The following is a 17,335-nucleotide window of genomic DNA, read 5'->3' on the forward strand; positions in this document are numbered from 1 at the left end:
GAAGTACAACTATGAAAACTTGTATTCATAAAAAGTCGGTTGGAGGGAACCATTCCCCTCTATTTCCTGGTCCCTATCCCCTGCCCACTCAGGATCCACTCCTTGCTTTTTATTTCTAGCGCATTTGCGGCTCACTTTTGTTCCAGTGAAGCCCACCCTTGGGAGCATTCACAGCTGCCAAGCTTTCCTCGTGGGCCTCCTTTTGGCAGATCCCGAAAGTGGTGGGATGCCTCACCCTGGTTTCTCAAGAGAAGCAGCCACAGCCCCTCCTCCTGTCCAGGGAGGAACTGCTTAAAAAAAAACTCCACCCTTAGCGTTCTCCCACTCTCTTTTCTTTTCTTTTCTTTTTTGCCGGGGGTGGAGGAGGTTGTCTTTGAGGTTGCATGCTCTTCTTCTGAACATTGCAAGCGTCTGGCTTTGGGGTCTGGAGAGAGACTCGTTCCCCCTCCTCGGAAACGGGAGGTTGGGTAAAGGAGGGGAGGGGGCTGGTCCGACTCCCCTCTGCCCGGAGGTGGAGAGTCGGAATCCCACCCAACCAGACGGAGCCTGGAGGATTTAGGAAGCTTTCGCTAGGAAAGGGATCTCAGAGGGAAAGCAGCCAGGGAACAGCTTCCTCCCAACTTTCGCTGCGCGGCTCTACAAAGAGCTTCCCATGCGCCCAGCTGGACTCGCGGCGGCGGCGGCGGCAGCAGCAGCGTGTTCCTCGCCTCGTTTGTTCTTCTCCCGGGCGGGAGCCACGCTAGACGTCGCCGTCGCGCTGCGCGGGCGCGCAGATTCCGCGGCACAAAACGGTGGGTGGACCGGCGACGCCGCGTGGCTCCTACTCCGGGATACTTTTTTGTTCTCTCTCTCTCTCTCTCTCTCTCTCTCTCTCTCTCTCTCTCTCTCTCTCTCTCTCTCTCTCTCTCTCTCTCTCTCTCTCTCTCTCTCTCTCTCTCTCTCTCTCTCTCTCTCTCTCTCTCCCCCCCCCCCCCCACGGGAAGGGGGTCTGGAAAACCCGGGGTCTGCGGACGGGGAGGAGGGATGAGAGTTGGCCTCTTTGGTTCTTGGGTGGAGGAAGCAAGCAAGCGGTGCTCTTCTATTCCGCTCCCTCCTTTCTCGTATGCGCGCCCTCTCTCTTTCTCGATTTGTAAGGGGAAAGGGCCGGCTCCCATCCCACAAGCAAGTGCGGGGTCTTTGCCCGAAATAAGGCAGGGAACCGGCGGCGTCTGGCCAAACTGGACGCCTCAAGGGACGCGCGAATATTTGAATGGCAGTGCCCATCAACTTCTTTTTTGGGGGGGGAGGGGGGTTCCAGTTCCCTTAGAATTAGATACTTCGGTGGGGGGGGGCGAAGGGACCTCAACCCCTAGGAGTTGGCTCCTACGCTCCCTGCTGCTTTCTCACCTGCAAGGTGTGCGAACCCGAGTCCCGTCTGCTATCGGCGGACACCGGCATCGCTTGGAAGAATCTCCACGTAAATCCTTCCAAGTAAATCCAAGTTTAGCACGAGTACTAGAGCATAAATTCTCACGTGTGTTTGTGTCTGTGTGTTCCATTCAGAGCACATACTGGGGCAGAAACTTCCGTTCCTTTGAACTGAATGACCCATGTTGGATGTGCTTAGGGTTGGTTGTATCCCGCCTCACTGATGTCAGTGTTAGTCATGTCAAAAGTAAGGCTGTGTGATCCTAGCACACTTAATAATAGTAATACTGAATTCTGTTAATAGGGTTTGTTTCTGATTTGCAGAAAGATTACAAGGGGGTTATATAACATCAGCTACTTGTTGAGCTTTCATTATAATATGTTTGCTAGGAAGTTGGCGTTATTGTTATCTTACACGTTTCAGTGCATTTTCCTATCACTTTCCTTATTGCAAAAGTCTGTTTTAAAAAAGAAGACAAAGGAATCGGGTTTGTTGTGTGAGAGCACCAAATCCAGTTTAATCGCACAACCTGCATTTGCTGATATGTGATTGAATCTCACCCTCAAAATAACAACAATCTGAAGTGCCCTTTGCAATAATGTCCCCAGACCAATAGTGCTATTCATTTTTACTTAGAAGTGATTTTCATTCAGCTTACAGGTACCTGTCCTCGTCCTCACTGCCTGCTTTGTGTACAGTCTGCCTTGTGAAGAGTTCTGCAGAACTTGAAAACTTGCCCGACTTTTGGGACATTCCAGTTGGTCCCAATAAACATATTGCCTAACTCTAAATTTGGGGTTGTTTTTTAAATGAGTCAATAGATGTAGTTTCACCTTGAGCTAGTTGAAATCCTAACACTTTCATAAAATCACAGAATTGAAAGGGGCCTTGGAGGTATCCAGTCCCGCCACCTGCTCTGTGTGAGTCTGCAGTGCAGAATGCAACTACACAATCTCTGAGAAGCGGCTATCCAGACTCTACTTATATCCATCAAGTGAATGAGAGATCATCACCTCCCAAGGCAGCCTTTTCCATTGCCAAACAGCTGTTAACAATTAGGAAGTTTATCTCCATGTTGAGATGAAACCTGCCTCCTCACCATTTCCAGCAATTTCAGCTATGACCCTGATCTGGACTGGGGTCCTACACTGGCTGTTTGTGAAAGAAAAACACAATTAGTGCAAAGTGTAGTTTTGAGCCACAGTCTAGCCTAAATTAAGCACTTAACGTCCCCCAGCTTCTTAATATATATATTTAAAAAAACAGGTAATCATGACTATTGAAAGGAAGGCAATGTGGAGAGTGAACCTATGCATGTTTACATGTTAGTAAGCCCTGCTAAATTCAATGGGACTCAATTTCAAGTAAATGTGGGTGACCTGGTTGGATTGTACACTGAGATTCTCCCCTCCATATTATATTCTGTGTTAGTTACAGAGGCAGTCCTAGTTCTACTGGTGCATCTCACGCATGGGCGGCGGCGAGATTTGAAGTAGATTAGCAAAGATTTTGATTCCCAGTTTTTTAACAATGGCAGCAAGAAAATCCCCACCACCCCGCTGAATATGTTGCCGCTGCTGTTGTTATTCATACTCATACTCCCTTCCTTCATCATATAGTCTCAGGATGGGCTATAGAAGTATCAGAGTAATAATAAAAATCCATTAAAGTCATAAAATAAAACCACAATGCCTATCAATAATAACATTAACAGAACAGCAGTACTGTACAGAGAAAATGAAGAAAGTGTCTGTGTGTGGGGGGGTGGGGTGGACGGACCAGGAGTGGTTTTTTTTGTGTTGGAGGACTCTGAGTTCAGTTCAGTTCTGGTTCTCAGGGGCAGGGGGAATCTTTAATTTGAAGACTATATCAATTGCACCATTCTCCAACTGGTAGATCTTGGGGTTCTATTAACAAACAAAGTCGATCCTAGAAGCCTAAATTCCCAGAGGCTGGTGACTCCTGTCACTACTTCCCCCAGATGAGGCATCATGACACATAGGATGGGAATTACTTGGTTTACGTGCTTCTGATCAGGACTTTGCAGCAGCCTTTATGGCTTGCAGTAGCTTTATTGCTTTGGTGATTGTTAACCCTGTAGAAAAGAGACTCGGGTATTTCTGATAATAATAATGAGTAGTAATTTTAAATTTTAAGGAAAGTAGTCTTGCTTAAGTTCCAACGACCAAACATTTTTCAGCATCCAGTATGCACTCTATTAATATTATAGCTGTAAGTTCTCAAAAAAATATCTAATCATACATATTTGGATTTTCCTTACTAATATCAAAGCAATTTATTTCCAAAGAACTATGCTTAGGGAAAGATGGGGCGGGTTTAGCAAAAGCAAATGGAAGTTGTGTAAATAAACAGAGTCTGATTTTAATGGAACGGAACTTACCTTCACAAACATTTGTTTAAAATCAATCATTTAAATAATAAGCAACCCCCCCAGTTCTGAATGTATTGAGCTGGATCCAAAGGTGATATGATTAAGATAGATCTGTCTGCTTTTGCTTTTTATTTTTTAAAATACCTTTCAATACTATTTTACGTGATTGTGTTTTGTTGTACATTTGTTGCCCTTGCTCCTTCTTTGCTGCCTTGATTATAGTTTTATAGAATGGCTGGATAGAAGTTTGTAAATGAATGAATAAATTTAAAAGTTTAATTTGGATTTCTGTCTAGAATTAAAAATTCATGTATCTCTTAAACAGGGTTGTGGGTTTCGAGCCCCATGTTGGGCAAAAGATTCCTGGATTACAGAGGGTTGGACTAGACTATGCTTGTGGTTCCTTCCAACTCCACAATTCTATGAAAATATACAAATAAATGTTTCAATTTGCCAATATTGCAACATAAATATTGCCTTATTTTTTATTGTAGGTGAAATAAGTCCATCAGCTACAATTGAAATACAGAGGATTTCCTGAAACAGAAGATTTGAAGATGGAAGCGTTTCGTTTTGAGATGGTCTTGGCGCTTCTCATAACTGGATTTGTCATCATTGATGGTTCTGACATCTACCAGTCAAACCTGACTAACCCTGTCACAACTTCCCCTGAAACAGAATCTAAGCTATTCTTCTTCCCTACCCATAAACCCAACCGCACCTATATCTATTGTTCACAACGTCCTAAAATAATGGACACTTTCAAATACATCAATACAGCAATATCCTGTGCAGTGTTCATCATTGGGCTTGTTGGGAATGCAACCCTGCTGCGGATTATCTACCAGAACAAGTGTATGAGGAATGGCCCCAATGCACTGATAGCTAGCCTGGCCCTGGGAGACCTCATCTATATCATCATAGATATCCCTATCAACATATATAAGGTAAAACACCACAATGTTTACAGTTTGTGCAGTCATTTTACAGTATGCGGAAGCTGATGCCCCTCACTCCTCAGAGCATATAAATATATTCTTGTTGTTGTTGTTGTTGTGATCCATTAACTGTAATGGCTTGGGGAGGAAAGGTGAGCAGCGGCAGCTCAGCTCCGGGGATTCATAGATAATATAAATTACCGGTACCCAAAACTATGGAGCTAGACAGTGGAAGCTTGTTTCTCCTGGGTCTCTGTGGTTGAACATCTGTACACAATAGGGGATGGAGGCATTGTTTAATGGTCAACCCGTTCCCCCCCCACCTACTTGGCAATCAGATTCTAGAAGGTGTTGCTGAGGGCCTGCTATCGCCATGCCATTTGTGTCACAGTATTCACTGGCTGTTGTATTCCCCCCTTATGCTATTTAAAAACCTTTGCTAGATGGCACTTGTAGTGTTGAAGTTGATTGCTGTCATTACGTGGATGACATTCAGCTCTATCTTACCAGATCCAGATGCAGTTGTGGACATCACAAACAAGTGCTTAAAACCAGTGATGGACTAGCTAAGGGAGGCCACCCTACTCTCTTTCTCTCACACAAGGCACACAACCTCTCTATTCAGCTGATCTTCCCAGAGTAGCTGAAGAATGTTATTGCCCAGCTTTAATTTTGTCACTGTCAAAGCTGGTCTTTGGACCAGAACAGTGCTATTTTTCTAGAAAAAGAGGTGCCAGAGCTCACCAGAGGGAGCACACCTCCCTCTTTCTCTTAGAAGGGCAATGGCACCCACCTGAGAAGTACTGGCACTCACTTTGGAGGTGCCAGAACTGAGTTCCAGTGAGCTCCAGCTGGGAAAAAAGCCCTGGGCCAGAACAAAATGGCTGCCAAACTGGAGGCTAGCTGCTTCTGCTCTACAGAATTTGAGGCGGAGGTCTTCCACATCAGATGTTCCCTGACCCTTTTAGCTAGAGATGTTAAAATATCTAGAGATGTTTTAGCCAGAATCTGGGACCTTATGCTATTTGCCCTCACACTCCCCTTGCCATCTCTGCTAGCATTTAGGCACTTTGTGAATTCTGTCCTGTTCTCCTGAGTGTTTAATGGCTCTTTACTTCCTCATTTTACCTGCTATGTTTATGTTTTTATTTGCTAGGTGTTTTTTTTCTTTTTGGTCCGAATTGTATTTATTATACAGTGGTACCTCGACATCCGAATGACTTGACTTCCGAAGGTTTCGACTTACGAAGTCGGCAAACCCGGAAGTCTTTTCGCCGTGCGCGTGTTCTGCGCCTGCGCAGAAGCGGTGCGCACGGTTGGCACATGCGCAGAAGCACAAAATCGTGCTTCGCGCATGCAGAAAAGGGATGCTTCGACAACCGAAGGATTCAACTTACGAAGAGTGCCGCGGAACTGATCGCCTTTGTAAGTCGAGGTACCACTGTAGTTAATTATTGTAAGCTGCCTCATTGATCTTTTATGGTGAAAACCAGGAACAAATGCTACCAACAAATAAATAAAATTCCTGCATGGTGCCTATTTCAAAAACATCACATCTATGTAGAGTGCAAACCTGCTCTGTTTTCTATGCTGGGCTACTAAGAGTTCCCACACTAAATGAGAACATGGTGACAGCACCTTTATCGGGGGGAAACCAGTGCACTCCCACTTGTGTAAAGAGTATAAAAGCAATGTAAAAACTGGGGTAAGGAGAAGATTTAGCCTCTCTCGCTATACTGGCCCACATTTTAGAGATGGGGATCAATTGTATTTCTGTGGATAAAGGAGACTATATAGTGTGCCACTGAGGTTGAAAAGACCATGATGGTCAAAACAACAACAATAAATGAAGGGTGGTTTAGAAATAATAATAATAATAATAATAATAATAATAATAATAATAATACCACCACCGCCACTGGGAGATTCATTTCATGGTATCTTTTTCAGAGACTTGGCCAAGTAAACCATAGCTATGCATGATGAGAATATTCTCTACAAGACACACAATCTTTGTTTCAAAGTAACACTTCCAGACTGTCAGAATGAATGTGTTGGAGTTCTGATTTATGATGTGGTGTTGGCCATGACTCAAGTTCAAAACTCTAGGCAGTGCTGGGATCAGTCTTAGTCACTTTGGATTATGTGACAGAATAATAAACCTGAATAAACCACTTTCCCCACCCCTTTTATTCTTCACCGAAGTTCATTAACCTAATGGTTTTCCTACCACCCTTCCTAATATTGCAAAATGATGGTTACAGTGGTAGCTCTGGTTAAGAACTTAATTCGTTCTGGAGGTCCGTTCTTAACCTGAAACTGTTCTTAACCTGAAGCACCACGTTAGCTAATGGGGCCTCCTGCTGCTGCCGTGCCGCTGGAGCAGGATTTCTGTTCTCATCCTGAAGCAAAGTTCTTAACATGAGGTAGTATTTCTGGGTTAGCGGAGTTTGTAACCTTGAAGCGTTTTGTAACCTAAAGCGTTTGTAACCTGAGGTACCACTGTATATCTGTGTGCAATATGGCATCTGTTCTTGGTGAGCTTTTAGTTGTAATGAAACTACAGTTTCTTTACATGATGTGCCGGGCAGTAATCAATGTCTGGGCTTTTTTTAACCTCGTTATACGAGTGTCACATCTTGAACTCCATTAAAGGCATGTTACAGTTATGGCACTGTATGCCATTGTTTAAGTTTCTTTTGCCCCAAATGCAGAACATCAGAAGTAGTAGCCTCAGGGTCCTGCTCATTCACACATGCTGACAAGTAGATAATTGAATGTGTGAACTGACTTCACTGAAAAACTGTGTGCACTTGGGTTATGTGTGATGCTACGTTCAGACATGCCAGTTGTCCCTTGACAGTCTGGTCAGTATGCTTGTGTGAACCAGCCTGTGGGACCAAAGTAGATGTGATGGGGGAAGCCACATGTGTTTTATGCCTGTGTCTGATCCATTCACATATGAGTGGGAGGGTGGCAATCTTTAAGAGTGAACACACACACACACACACACACACACACACACACACTTTCCTTGCCTTATCTCGCTGCACTCCATTGCTTTAAGCAATTTCCTCCCTGCCTGGCTTATGTCCAGTTATCAGAGATGGGCTGAGAGAAAGCTGCTGAAAGCAATAGAGTGCAATAAAGTAAAGCAGGGGTGGGTTTCACTTCCCTCCTCCCCATGTTCCTGTCCATAAAAAAGGAGCCTTTCAAAGCCCTGCTCTAAATGTCCCATGTGACATGCAAGGATGAGGGAACTGAAAACAAAACTGCCAATCTAATAATGCTACTCAGTTCCATATTGAGCTTGATGAACCAACGGCCTGACTTGGTACAGGCAACTTTCCCTGTTTCCCTAATTTACCACAGTATCATATACATGTTATTTGGAAGTAAGTCCCACTGTGTTCAGTGGGACTTTCTCCCTAGCAAGTGTGCTTTGGAGCCTTTAAAGTATTTTCTCCTCAAAGCATTCAAATTTTAGAGGCTGGTGTATGCATTTTATGAGCTGCTTTGCAAGTTGTCCAGCAATAGAAAGATTGACACATTAGCCAGGAACAACCGGCCCATGTGTGATGCTGCCTCATATATCTTCCCAATTTAGCCCAGTATTGGCTACTCTCATCAGCAATACCTCTTGAAAGATTCAGATACAAAACATATTTCTAGCCCAGCAGACTTTTTTGTTTTTAAGTGGAGTTGTGAAGAATTGAATCTAGGAGCTTCTGCAGCAGATGCAGATGCTCTATCACGGTCCTCTTGCCTCTTAAGCGTAGGACTCTTTGGGTGGTGGGAGCATTTAAAACAAAAACAAAAAAACTATGAACTTTCACATTTTAGTTGAGATTTTATGTTGGAAAAACAGACTTGCCTTTCCTAAAAACTGGACTCAAATCCAGAATTGTTTCTCTCTTCAATCCAATGGATCTGGTTATAAAACCCTTTTTTTGGCTTAGCGTTCTTTTAAGATGATTTGAGTCCTAACAGACTGATGCTCTGGCATTAGTACAAAGTTTTGGTTTTGTTTTGAATAAAATTTAGCTGTAAATGGTTTGGGCCAGACTTCCTCCCACACGGTCTCAACCACAAGCCATGGCGATCGCCCACAGATCACTCCCTGTCACTTTCTCTGATGTTGTGAGAGATAGAGATTGTCTGCATGTACATACACATAGTGTGCATGTATGCCCAAGCCTTAATTTTCCCTAGTAGTTTAGTTTAGTTGTTTAGTTTAGTATGTGTGTACATACCGGTATATACATTTTTTAAAATAAAAAAACAGGATTCTAAGAAAACAAAATTGTGGGCTCTATTTATTTTCTAAAGAAATAAGGCACAGAATAGAGCTCTGCAAGTGGAACTTGAAACAAAATTTTGTTCAACCAGCCATGCCCTTTTCCAGGATACTTCATTCTGTGCCCCACTTCTATGGTTTTCCATTTTTTCCCCACACTCAGCATTCTACAGCCACTGAGCTCAGTTGGTAGAGCAGGAGTCTCTTGATCTCAGGGTCATGGGTTCAAGCCCCACCTTGGGCAAAAAAATCCTGCATTGCAGGGGGTTGGACTAGATGATCCTTGTGGTCCCTTCCGACTCTACAATTCTATTCTATGACTATTCTTGTGCCTTAATGGCATTTTTGGAGGTTTTTTCATTCCCCCTCCATACAGTATTTTCCTCCTAAAGCTTACTTGTACTTTTGCAAACCTTGGAGTTCCTCCAAGCTTACTGATACCCCCTCTTTTGAAGTTGTATGTGGATGATATTGTTTTGGCTACATAAAGATCAGCACTTGATTAAACTGCTATTAGTATATAGGAAGACCCCTATCAATCAAGCGTCAGGCATCATGCATCACTATTAGGATACAGGGTTGCTGCTATCAATCAGCTTGTTCCTTTTATCCAGCTAGTATGGTATGTGAGCTACTATGAATGTATAATTCATTAATCAGCATCTCTGCTTCCATGCAAGGGTTATATGGCCCCTTCATAGTTACACAGTGCTGTTCAACTGGGGTGCGGTGCGAAATTGGATAAATGCAAGAATGTTAATTGCTTAGCCTCTACTACAAAATGCAGGTGGGGACAGAAGCTGTGCCAAGACAGCAATAGCTAGTAGCACTGCAGAGTCTGCAAGTACACTTTTAGGATGTTTGCATTTCCTGTTGAAACATTCCTCTGATCACTTCCTCCAGCTCTCAAATTGTTGGTCAGCCAGAAATTCCACTTGGGAATATTTTAACAGACTCCAAGAACGAGGTACAGTCCACCTTTTACACCAGCTGATAAGCATATCGGGAAGAAGGATGGATTTGCTATCATTCTAAATACGTGTGTGTGTGTGTGCGCGCGCTCACGTACAAATGTAATGTTGCATGAACAGAATCAATGGGGTAGAGTAGAAATATGGATCCCAGCCCCAAAACAGTTACATGGAAACAATGCAAATCCAGTTGAATTCCTTGGTTGAATGTGCCTGTTTCCATTGCCACATGGCTGGAAATGTGCTCCCTGGTCCACACCATGTACTGCCAATTTGGTTTGTGCATTCAAAATGTACATTGTTATTATGCCTTCCATGCGAATCACCCATGTTGGATCATTGCCAGTAACTGCCTCTCATAAAAGCCTCCTGAATGGGCCGGGCCATAGTCGTTACCCTTTTTGTGATATATTCCAAGGGAATCCAGATTAGCATTATTGGGAACTGAATCCAGGACTAAGTGGTTCAGTCCAGCAAGAGAACTCCTATGTTCCTTAAATCCATATCATCTTAATACCAGCAGAGTTTGGAAGGTGGCTGTGTTCCAAAGCCAGAAGCTTTAAGTAGCATGCACCTTCCAAAGCATGGTTAGAAATTGATTTTCCATCCTTTGGATCTTATGGTCCATTTTTAATCACCATGCTTGCATAGATGTTGAAAGCATCTTCCACAGAAGTGTCTTCTATACAGCAGTGCAAGAACAGTGCCAAAAAATTATAAATACCACCAAGTAAACTGAAGCCCACTTGGTGACATTTAGAAATCATCCAAATGGAATGTTCCATCTTGTTTATTACGGCTTCACAGTGTTGAGCATGGAAAACACAAGAATAGAGGGAGGGGATATTCAGGAAGTTGTGGCTGTCTGGTTAGTTTTCTTGAATTCCAGCAGCAGAGTATTGAAATCTTTCAAAAGTTTCTGATTTTAGCATACAAATATGTGGACAGAATTCCACTCTTGTCGGACATTGCGCTGCAGATTTGCCTTGAAAGATAATAGCTTTTAAATCATGGTAAGGCTCAGCTCTCATGCTCTTTGTTGTTGTTGTTGCTGCTGCTGCATGTTGTAATCTCCATAATCTGGGGCAACAGGTTGACAGCGCAGGAGAGGAGATGCCAATAATAATGGAGAGCTTGTTTCTTTGAAGTTTGATGCAGTCACTGTTCTCTTCTGCCTCCTCAGCAATTCTAAAAAAAGCCCAACAACTTCAATCCTGAAAAAAAAGCTCAGCTCAACAACTTTGGCCAGCCCTCACGCATGTTCACTTCATCAAATCTGGCCCTCTTTGAAAAAAGTTTGGACACCACTGGTCTATGGTGAAGCAGGCAGCATCGAATCTGGCACCTTTGAGTGTCTTTGCAGCTGTCATTGTGGAGGCCAGCTTTAAAACTGTTTCCTTGCTGACTGAAAGTAATCAATGAGGTTGTGTTTCTTAGCTGGCTGCACTCATAGAATCATAGAGTTGGAAGAGACTACAAGGGCCATCCAGTCCAACCCCCTGCCAAGCAGGAAACACCATCAAAGCATTCTTGACATATGGCTGTCAAGCCTCTGCTCAAAGACCTCCAAAGAAGGAGACTCCACCACACTTCTTGGCAGCAAATTCCACTGTCAAACAGCTCTTACTGTCAGGAAGTTCTTCCTAATGTTTAGGTGGAATCTTCTTTCTTGTAGTTTGAATCCATTGCTCCGTGTCCACTTCTCTGGAGCAGCAGAAAACAACCTTTCACCCTCCTCTATATGACATCCTTTTATATATTTGAACATGGCTATCATATCATCCCTTAACCTTCTCTTCTCCAGGCTAAACATACCCCGCTCCCTAAGCCATTCCTCATAAGGCATTGTTTCCAGGCCTTTGACCATTTTGGTTGCCCTCCTCTGGACACGTTCCAGCTTGTCAGTATCCTTCTTGAACTGTGGTGCCCAGAACTGGACACAGTACTCCAGGTGAGGTCTGACCAGAGCAGAATACAGTGGTATTATTACTTCCCTTGATCTAGACCAGGCATCCCCAAACTGCGGCCCTCCAGATGTTTTGGCCTACAACTCCCATGATCCCTAGCTAACAGGACCAGTGGTCGGGGAAGATGGGAATTGTAGTCCAAAACATCTGGAGGGCCGAAGTTTGGGGATGCCTGATCTAGACGCTATACTCCTATTGATGCAGCCCAAAATTGCATTGGCTTTTTTAGCTGCTGCATCACACTGTTGACTCATGTCAAGTTTGTGGTCTACCAGGACTCCTAGATCCTTTTCACATGTACTGCTCTCAAGCCAGGTGTCTCCCATCCTGTATTTGTGCCTTTCATTTTTTTTTTTTTGCCCAAGTGTAGTACTTTACACTCCCTCCATCATTCCCTGTCTGCCAACCCCTGAACAGCTGATTGGTGGTACAGGGTTTCAGTAGCTAAGACCTAATAGATCGAGAGACAGAGCAACCATTCTCTGTTGCACACACTTTAAGACTGTTTCTCTTAAAGCAATTTAGCTGTTTTTAGTGTCACTTTTATATGATGAATTCTTAATGCTAAATAGAAAAGAAGTATATACACATTTCAAATCAACAAATGTAGCTGAATCCCCCTTTTTATTGGGATTATCTGAGATCACCTAATGACTTTAGAAAAATGTACACTTTGATATGGAAAATGTTAATTGGTTGCAAGGACTGGCAAGGTGAGATTCAGGGGTATGTTCATTTTTTTTCTACACTGCCATTTAACATTTCCCATTATTTTCCTTATCCATCCTTTAGCTTCATGGTCAGTGGCCCTTTGGGATGTCTCCATTTGGGCAGTTTCTTTGCAGCTGTTTCCCTTTTCTTCAGAAAGCATCAGTGGGAATCACAGTCCTTAACCTCTGTGCTCTAAGCGTGGACAGGTAAATAGTTCTATAATTTCATTCTATTTCTCCTAGAACAAGAATGAAGAGAGTCAAAAAGTAGTGTAAAGACTCGGGATTTTGAAAGCTACAGAACTAATGGCTGTTTATGATATTAAGGCTGGATTGCTAATCCCATGTACCTGGGAGAAAGCTCCATTGAATTCAGTAGGACTTACTTCTGAGTAGACAAGATTGCACTGTGGCTTCTTGGTTTTATTTTAAGGTTAAAGCTTTCATCCTCTCCTGTGTTGTAATCCCATGTGATAATTTTATCAATAGCTTCTAGACAAAGTAATATTGTGGAAATGATCAGGTCCTCTTAATTCAGTGCAGCATTTTTAAGATGACATGAAATCTAGACTTCTTAAACCAAGCGTCAAGGATGCCCTGCCTGAAGGCTGCATGCACCAGAGCATAGCTGCCAAGTTTTCCCTTTTCTCACGAGGAAGCCTATTCAGCCTATTCAGCATAAGAGAATTTCCCTTTAAAAAAGGGATAACTTGGCAGCTATGCACCAGAGGCTCAAATGCCCATACCAATCCTATGTATGGGTCTCTCCCTTGATTGGACCCCAGTGGGCTGATGAACTCCAGCCTCTTGCCATATGATCTTTGCATGAAGGGCAGAGTATACATTTAATAAATAATAATGAAGTTTGGCAAAGGAGTGGAGCAAAGGCATTAGCCAAGGCCTGCATCAGCATTGCTAGGCACCTGTCAAAACCCTGCCCCGTGAGGATGACCCAATGGCTCTGCTCCTCCTTTTCTTCTTTTCATTGCTTCCTGCTTGCCTGGTCTCTCCTTTTTGCTTCTTGAGGGGGCCCCATACCTTTTGAAATTAGACATCTGGGGGAGATGTGGCACCTCAGCCGTGGAACACTCTCTGCAGAACACACTCATCTGATCTACTTACACTTCTGCCTTTTGTACCGCAGACAGAAGCTTTTTTTAAAAAAATTTCCTTAGGACTGAAAAACATCTGTTGAGTTATTTCCAAACAGCATTTATATTATTATTATTATTATTATTATTATTATTATTTTATCAAATTGCTTAATTTTATTGTTAAATTGCTTTGTTTTGTTTTTAAAATGTTTGTTATTGCTCCCCTGGGAAAACTGTACTAGAAACAAACAAACAAATTAACTCACGTTAAGTCCTCTTGTTTATCTTGCTGTGGTGTGGGATTGTGTCCACAATTGCTTGTATATTATAGAAAGTTGTTTTGTCTATTCACTATGCACTTGGACACCTTAAGATATTGTAAGATTTATGTAAGAAACATGAAATGTTAAGCTATTATGTTAAGCTTTCCTTTAAAACTCCACCTTTTAATAAAGAACTGAAGCTTACAATTAATGCTTCTGTGTTTTATTTTAGGTACCGGGCAGTTGCCTCCTGGAGTCGTGTTCAAGGAATTGGAGTCCCCTTGATCACCGCTATTGAAATCATTACAATTTGGGTTCTTTCCTTTGTCTTGGCTATCCCAGAAGCAATTGGCTTTACCACTGTTGAATTTGAATACAACGGCAACTTCTACGTTTCCTGTATGCTCCTAACTAATACCACATTTTTGTCCGTATGTATCAAAATACAGCCACAGTTGTTATCTTTCCATTTGCGGTGGGGCAGTCTGGAGTGGTGGATAAAAGGACTAAGAATGGGAGAAGAGGCAAGAGCTGAGTGGGTGGAGGGAAAGGTTGGCTCATATGGAGATGGAAATATGGGAAAGGTTAGGACAACATCCCAGGTGCCCAAGCATAGCACAGTGGGGGAAATCCAGTACGTTCCCACCTTTTAAAAATAAAACTATTCAAAACCCTTTAAATGTTAGCTAGTTCATATCAGCTGGTTCCTGACCATGGTTTAGCCACTAGAGATGTCCTTCCAGCTCATAGACAGCCATGAAAGGTGATAGTGGCCTCACTCTGTTTACCTCTTTCTACTAAAATCATGTTAATAACACCGTTCTCTTTCCTGAACACTTTTTCCTGGTTCCTGAAAATGTTCACATCTATAGACTGCAAGTTTCAGTGGAGGAAAGGGCTGTTTATAACTCTTTGTTTTCTTACCTTTCCCCTCCCTCAATCCTGTTTGTTTCTACAGGGATCCAGTATCTTTTTCCCTGCAGAAGGAAAAACATTGTGTGTGGCGGGAGGGGAAAAGGTTTTGAGTGGGGGCAAATGTCGGTAGGGAAAGTGTTAAACAGCCTCTTCTTCTGTTATTCCTCTACTGAAACTCATGGCCAGTGAAACTCAGAGGCTGCTATTGTTTAGCCAAATAAAACACTGTGCAAAAGACATGTGCAACTGCTTATAATCTGTTTTTATTAAATACATAAGGAAATCCCACCCCACCCCATTTCTCCCTAAGAAAAATAGTCTCCCATTCTGCTTTCCCAAAACATTATAAAAGCAAACTTTCAATTGCAACAGGGTTCCTCCCCCTTATATTTTGGTGACTTCCAATTCCAGAATGTTAATTTTTGTGTAACTGAAGAAGATAATGTAGAGCAGAGGGAGGGCATAGTCACATAACCTCCAAATAAATGAAAGGAGGATTAAAAGGGAAAGCCTCTCCTTAAGTATTGTAGCAAATGTTACAATAAATCATGTCAGCTGACTTTAGTAAAACTTTATGGTTATCTCATTTTCAGTGGTCTTAGAAACCTCTTAGCTATTATTATTTTTGATAGCCCTTCTTTCAAATATTTGTGCTAGGATGTAAATCCCAAAAGGCCAAGTGCTTTAGGGAACATGTGAAAGAGCACGTTTCCTGTAGAAGACTAGTTCCATGTGTACTCGTACGGCAAACAAAAGAATGCCTGTGTCACTTACATCAAAGTACAAAACTTGATGGAAGATCCGTGTAAGCTTAATTGCCATAATTAATCATTTGCAGACATTTTACAGCTTCAAAATGCCCAAAGTGTCACTCCTTTAAAATTCTAAATTGGTTGGATGCAGCCTTTGCTATTCTTTCAAGCATTGCTTTCCCCCCTGTAGCACAGCAATTTAGCACTAGTGGGAGAAGATAGATTTGTTGTATCTACACGAGGTGTGCTGTTTTGATAGAACCAAGGAAAATTCCTTCCCCCTGTGAATTTTCATGCTTTGTATGATGATGAAGGTCCCAGATCCAATTCCCTGCTGGCATCTCCTGTTTAGAGGGCTAGGAAAGTAAATGTAAGCAGTTGTAGTTTGGAAAGACCAATTGCATTTTCATCTGTTCATATGAGGTCAAGTGGGAAAGGACCCAACAGTGTAAAAACATGGAGGGTAGGGCTATTGGTGGCTACTAGACCTGTGTTCCACTTCCATTGTTGGATGCAGCAAGAAGCTGCCTTATACCCAGTTAGGCCACTGGTCCATCTAGCTCAGTATTGTCTACTTTGACTGACAACCGCTCTCTATAGCAGGCATCCCCAAACTGCGGCCCTCCAGATGTTTTTGCCTACAACTCCCATGATCCCTAGCTAACAGGACCAATGGTCGGGGAAGATGGGAATTGTAGTCCAAAACATCTGGAGGGTCGAAGTTTGGGGATGCCTGCTCTATAGAGTCTCTGACTTCTTCTCAGCTTGCAAACTTGCATTAAATATGGCCTGTACTTGCAGATGATTGCATGGGCAGGTGTTTTATACATGGTTGCTGTATTATCGGTGGCTGTGTGAAGAGGCCTTGAGACATGCAAAAGAGCCAGAAGGTTCGCAGTTTTTTTGTTGCATAGAGAAATAGTGATGAAGCCAACAAACTTGGACCAGTTCCTAGAACCCTTTCAAGAGTAATAAAAAGATCTGGTGTAGTTACACCTTTAGGAATCCATGAAAGTACAGTAACCACTTTCCTGCTTTGTAGTGCAGAAATACATTTAATCCTGGTCCTGCAGGGTGGCTATCAGTTCCAACTTCTTCAAGCACCTTATGACAACGTTCCATGAAACAACATGAAATCAATGAGGAGGAGGACAGTTGTAAGGAAGGAGTTGGCTGCACAATAGAGGTCTAAACTGAGGCAATGCCCTCCCCTCGGAGGCTAAATTTGACCTGACAATCTTTCAGTGTTATTGCTGCCAATTTGCTATTTTTATTGTTTTGATTCCGTCTAAATATCTGAAAGAAGCAAACAGATAAGAATCCATTTTGGTCTAAACTTTGCCCTACTTTAATGTGAAATATCTCAAGGGAAGCATTTCCTTCAGTTCCATGGCTGCCAACAGTTAGCTAACTAGCACTTTCTCACAGCATTGCCATTGATTCGGTGGCATCATCTGTGAAAGATCTTTGAAATGAGAAAGTTTTACATTCGGGCCGCAGGCTAAAGGGCCTGAAGTAAATTGCTCTCCTGTGCAACTCCCTCCTTCCCTCACCCCCATCCCTCTTTCTCTCCCCCCCCCAATATAGCCAAAGCCTGCAATTATAAAATGGCTAAAAATATTGCTTCA

The 17,335-nt window shown here is 42.8% G+C and overlaps 1 protein-coding gene across 1 annotated transcript in view; it reads left to right on the top strand.

Moving 5' to 3' along the window:
• The first annotated feature begins 320 nt into the window (after positions 1–320).
• Positions 321–17,335, top strand: part of EDNRA (endothelin receptor type A) — a 28,630-nt gene continuing 11,615 nt past the window's right edge. Inside the window, exons 1-4 of the mRNA XM_035112417.2 lie at positions 321–791; positions 4,295–4,747; positions 12,766–12,890; positions 14,273–14,471. Coding sequence (XP_034968308.1) covers positions 4,358–4,747; positions 12,766–12,890; positions 14,273–14,471 — 714 coding nt within the window. The 5' untranslated portion in view covers positions 321–791; positions 4,295–4,357. The remainder of the gene's footprint in view (positions 792–4,294; positions 4,748–12,765; positions 12,891–14,272; positions 14,472–17,335) is intronic.

The sequence above is a fragment of the Zootoca vivipara genome, chromosome 9, assembly GCF_963506605.1.
Source record: "Zootoca vivipara chromosome 9, rZooViv1.1, whole genome shotgun sequence".
Classification (NCBI taxonomy): domain Eukaryota; kingdom Metazoa; phylum Chordata; class Lepidosauria; order Squamata; family Lacertidae; genus Zootoca; species Zootoca vivipara.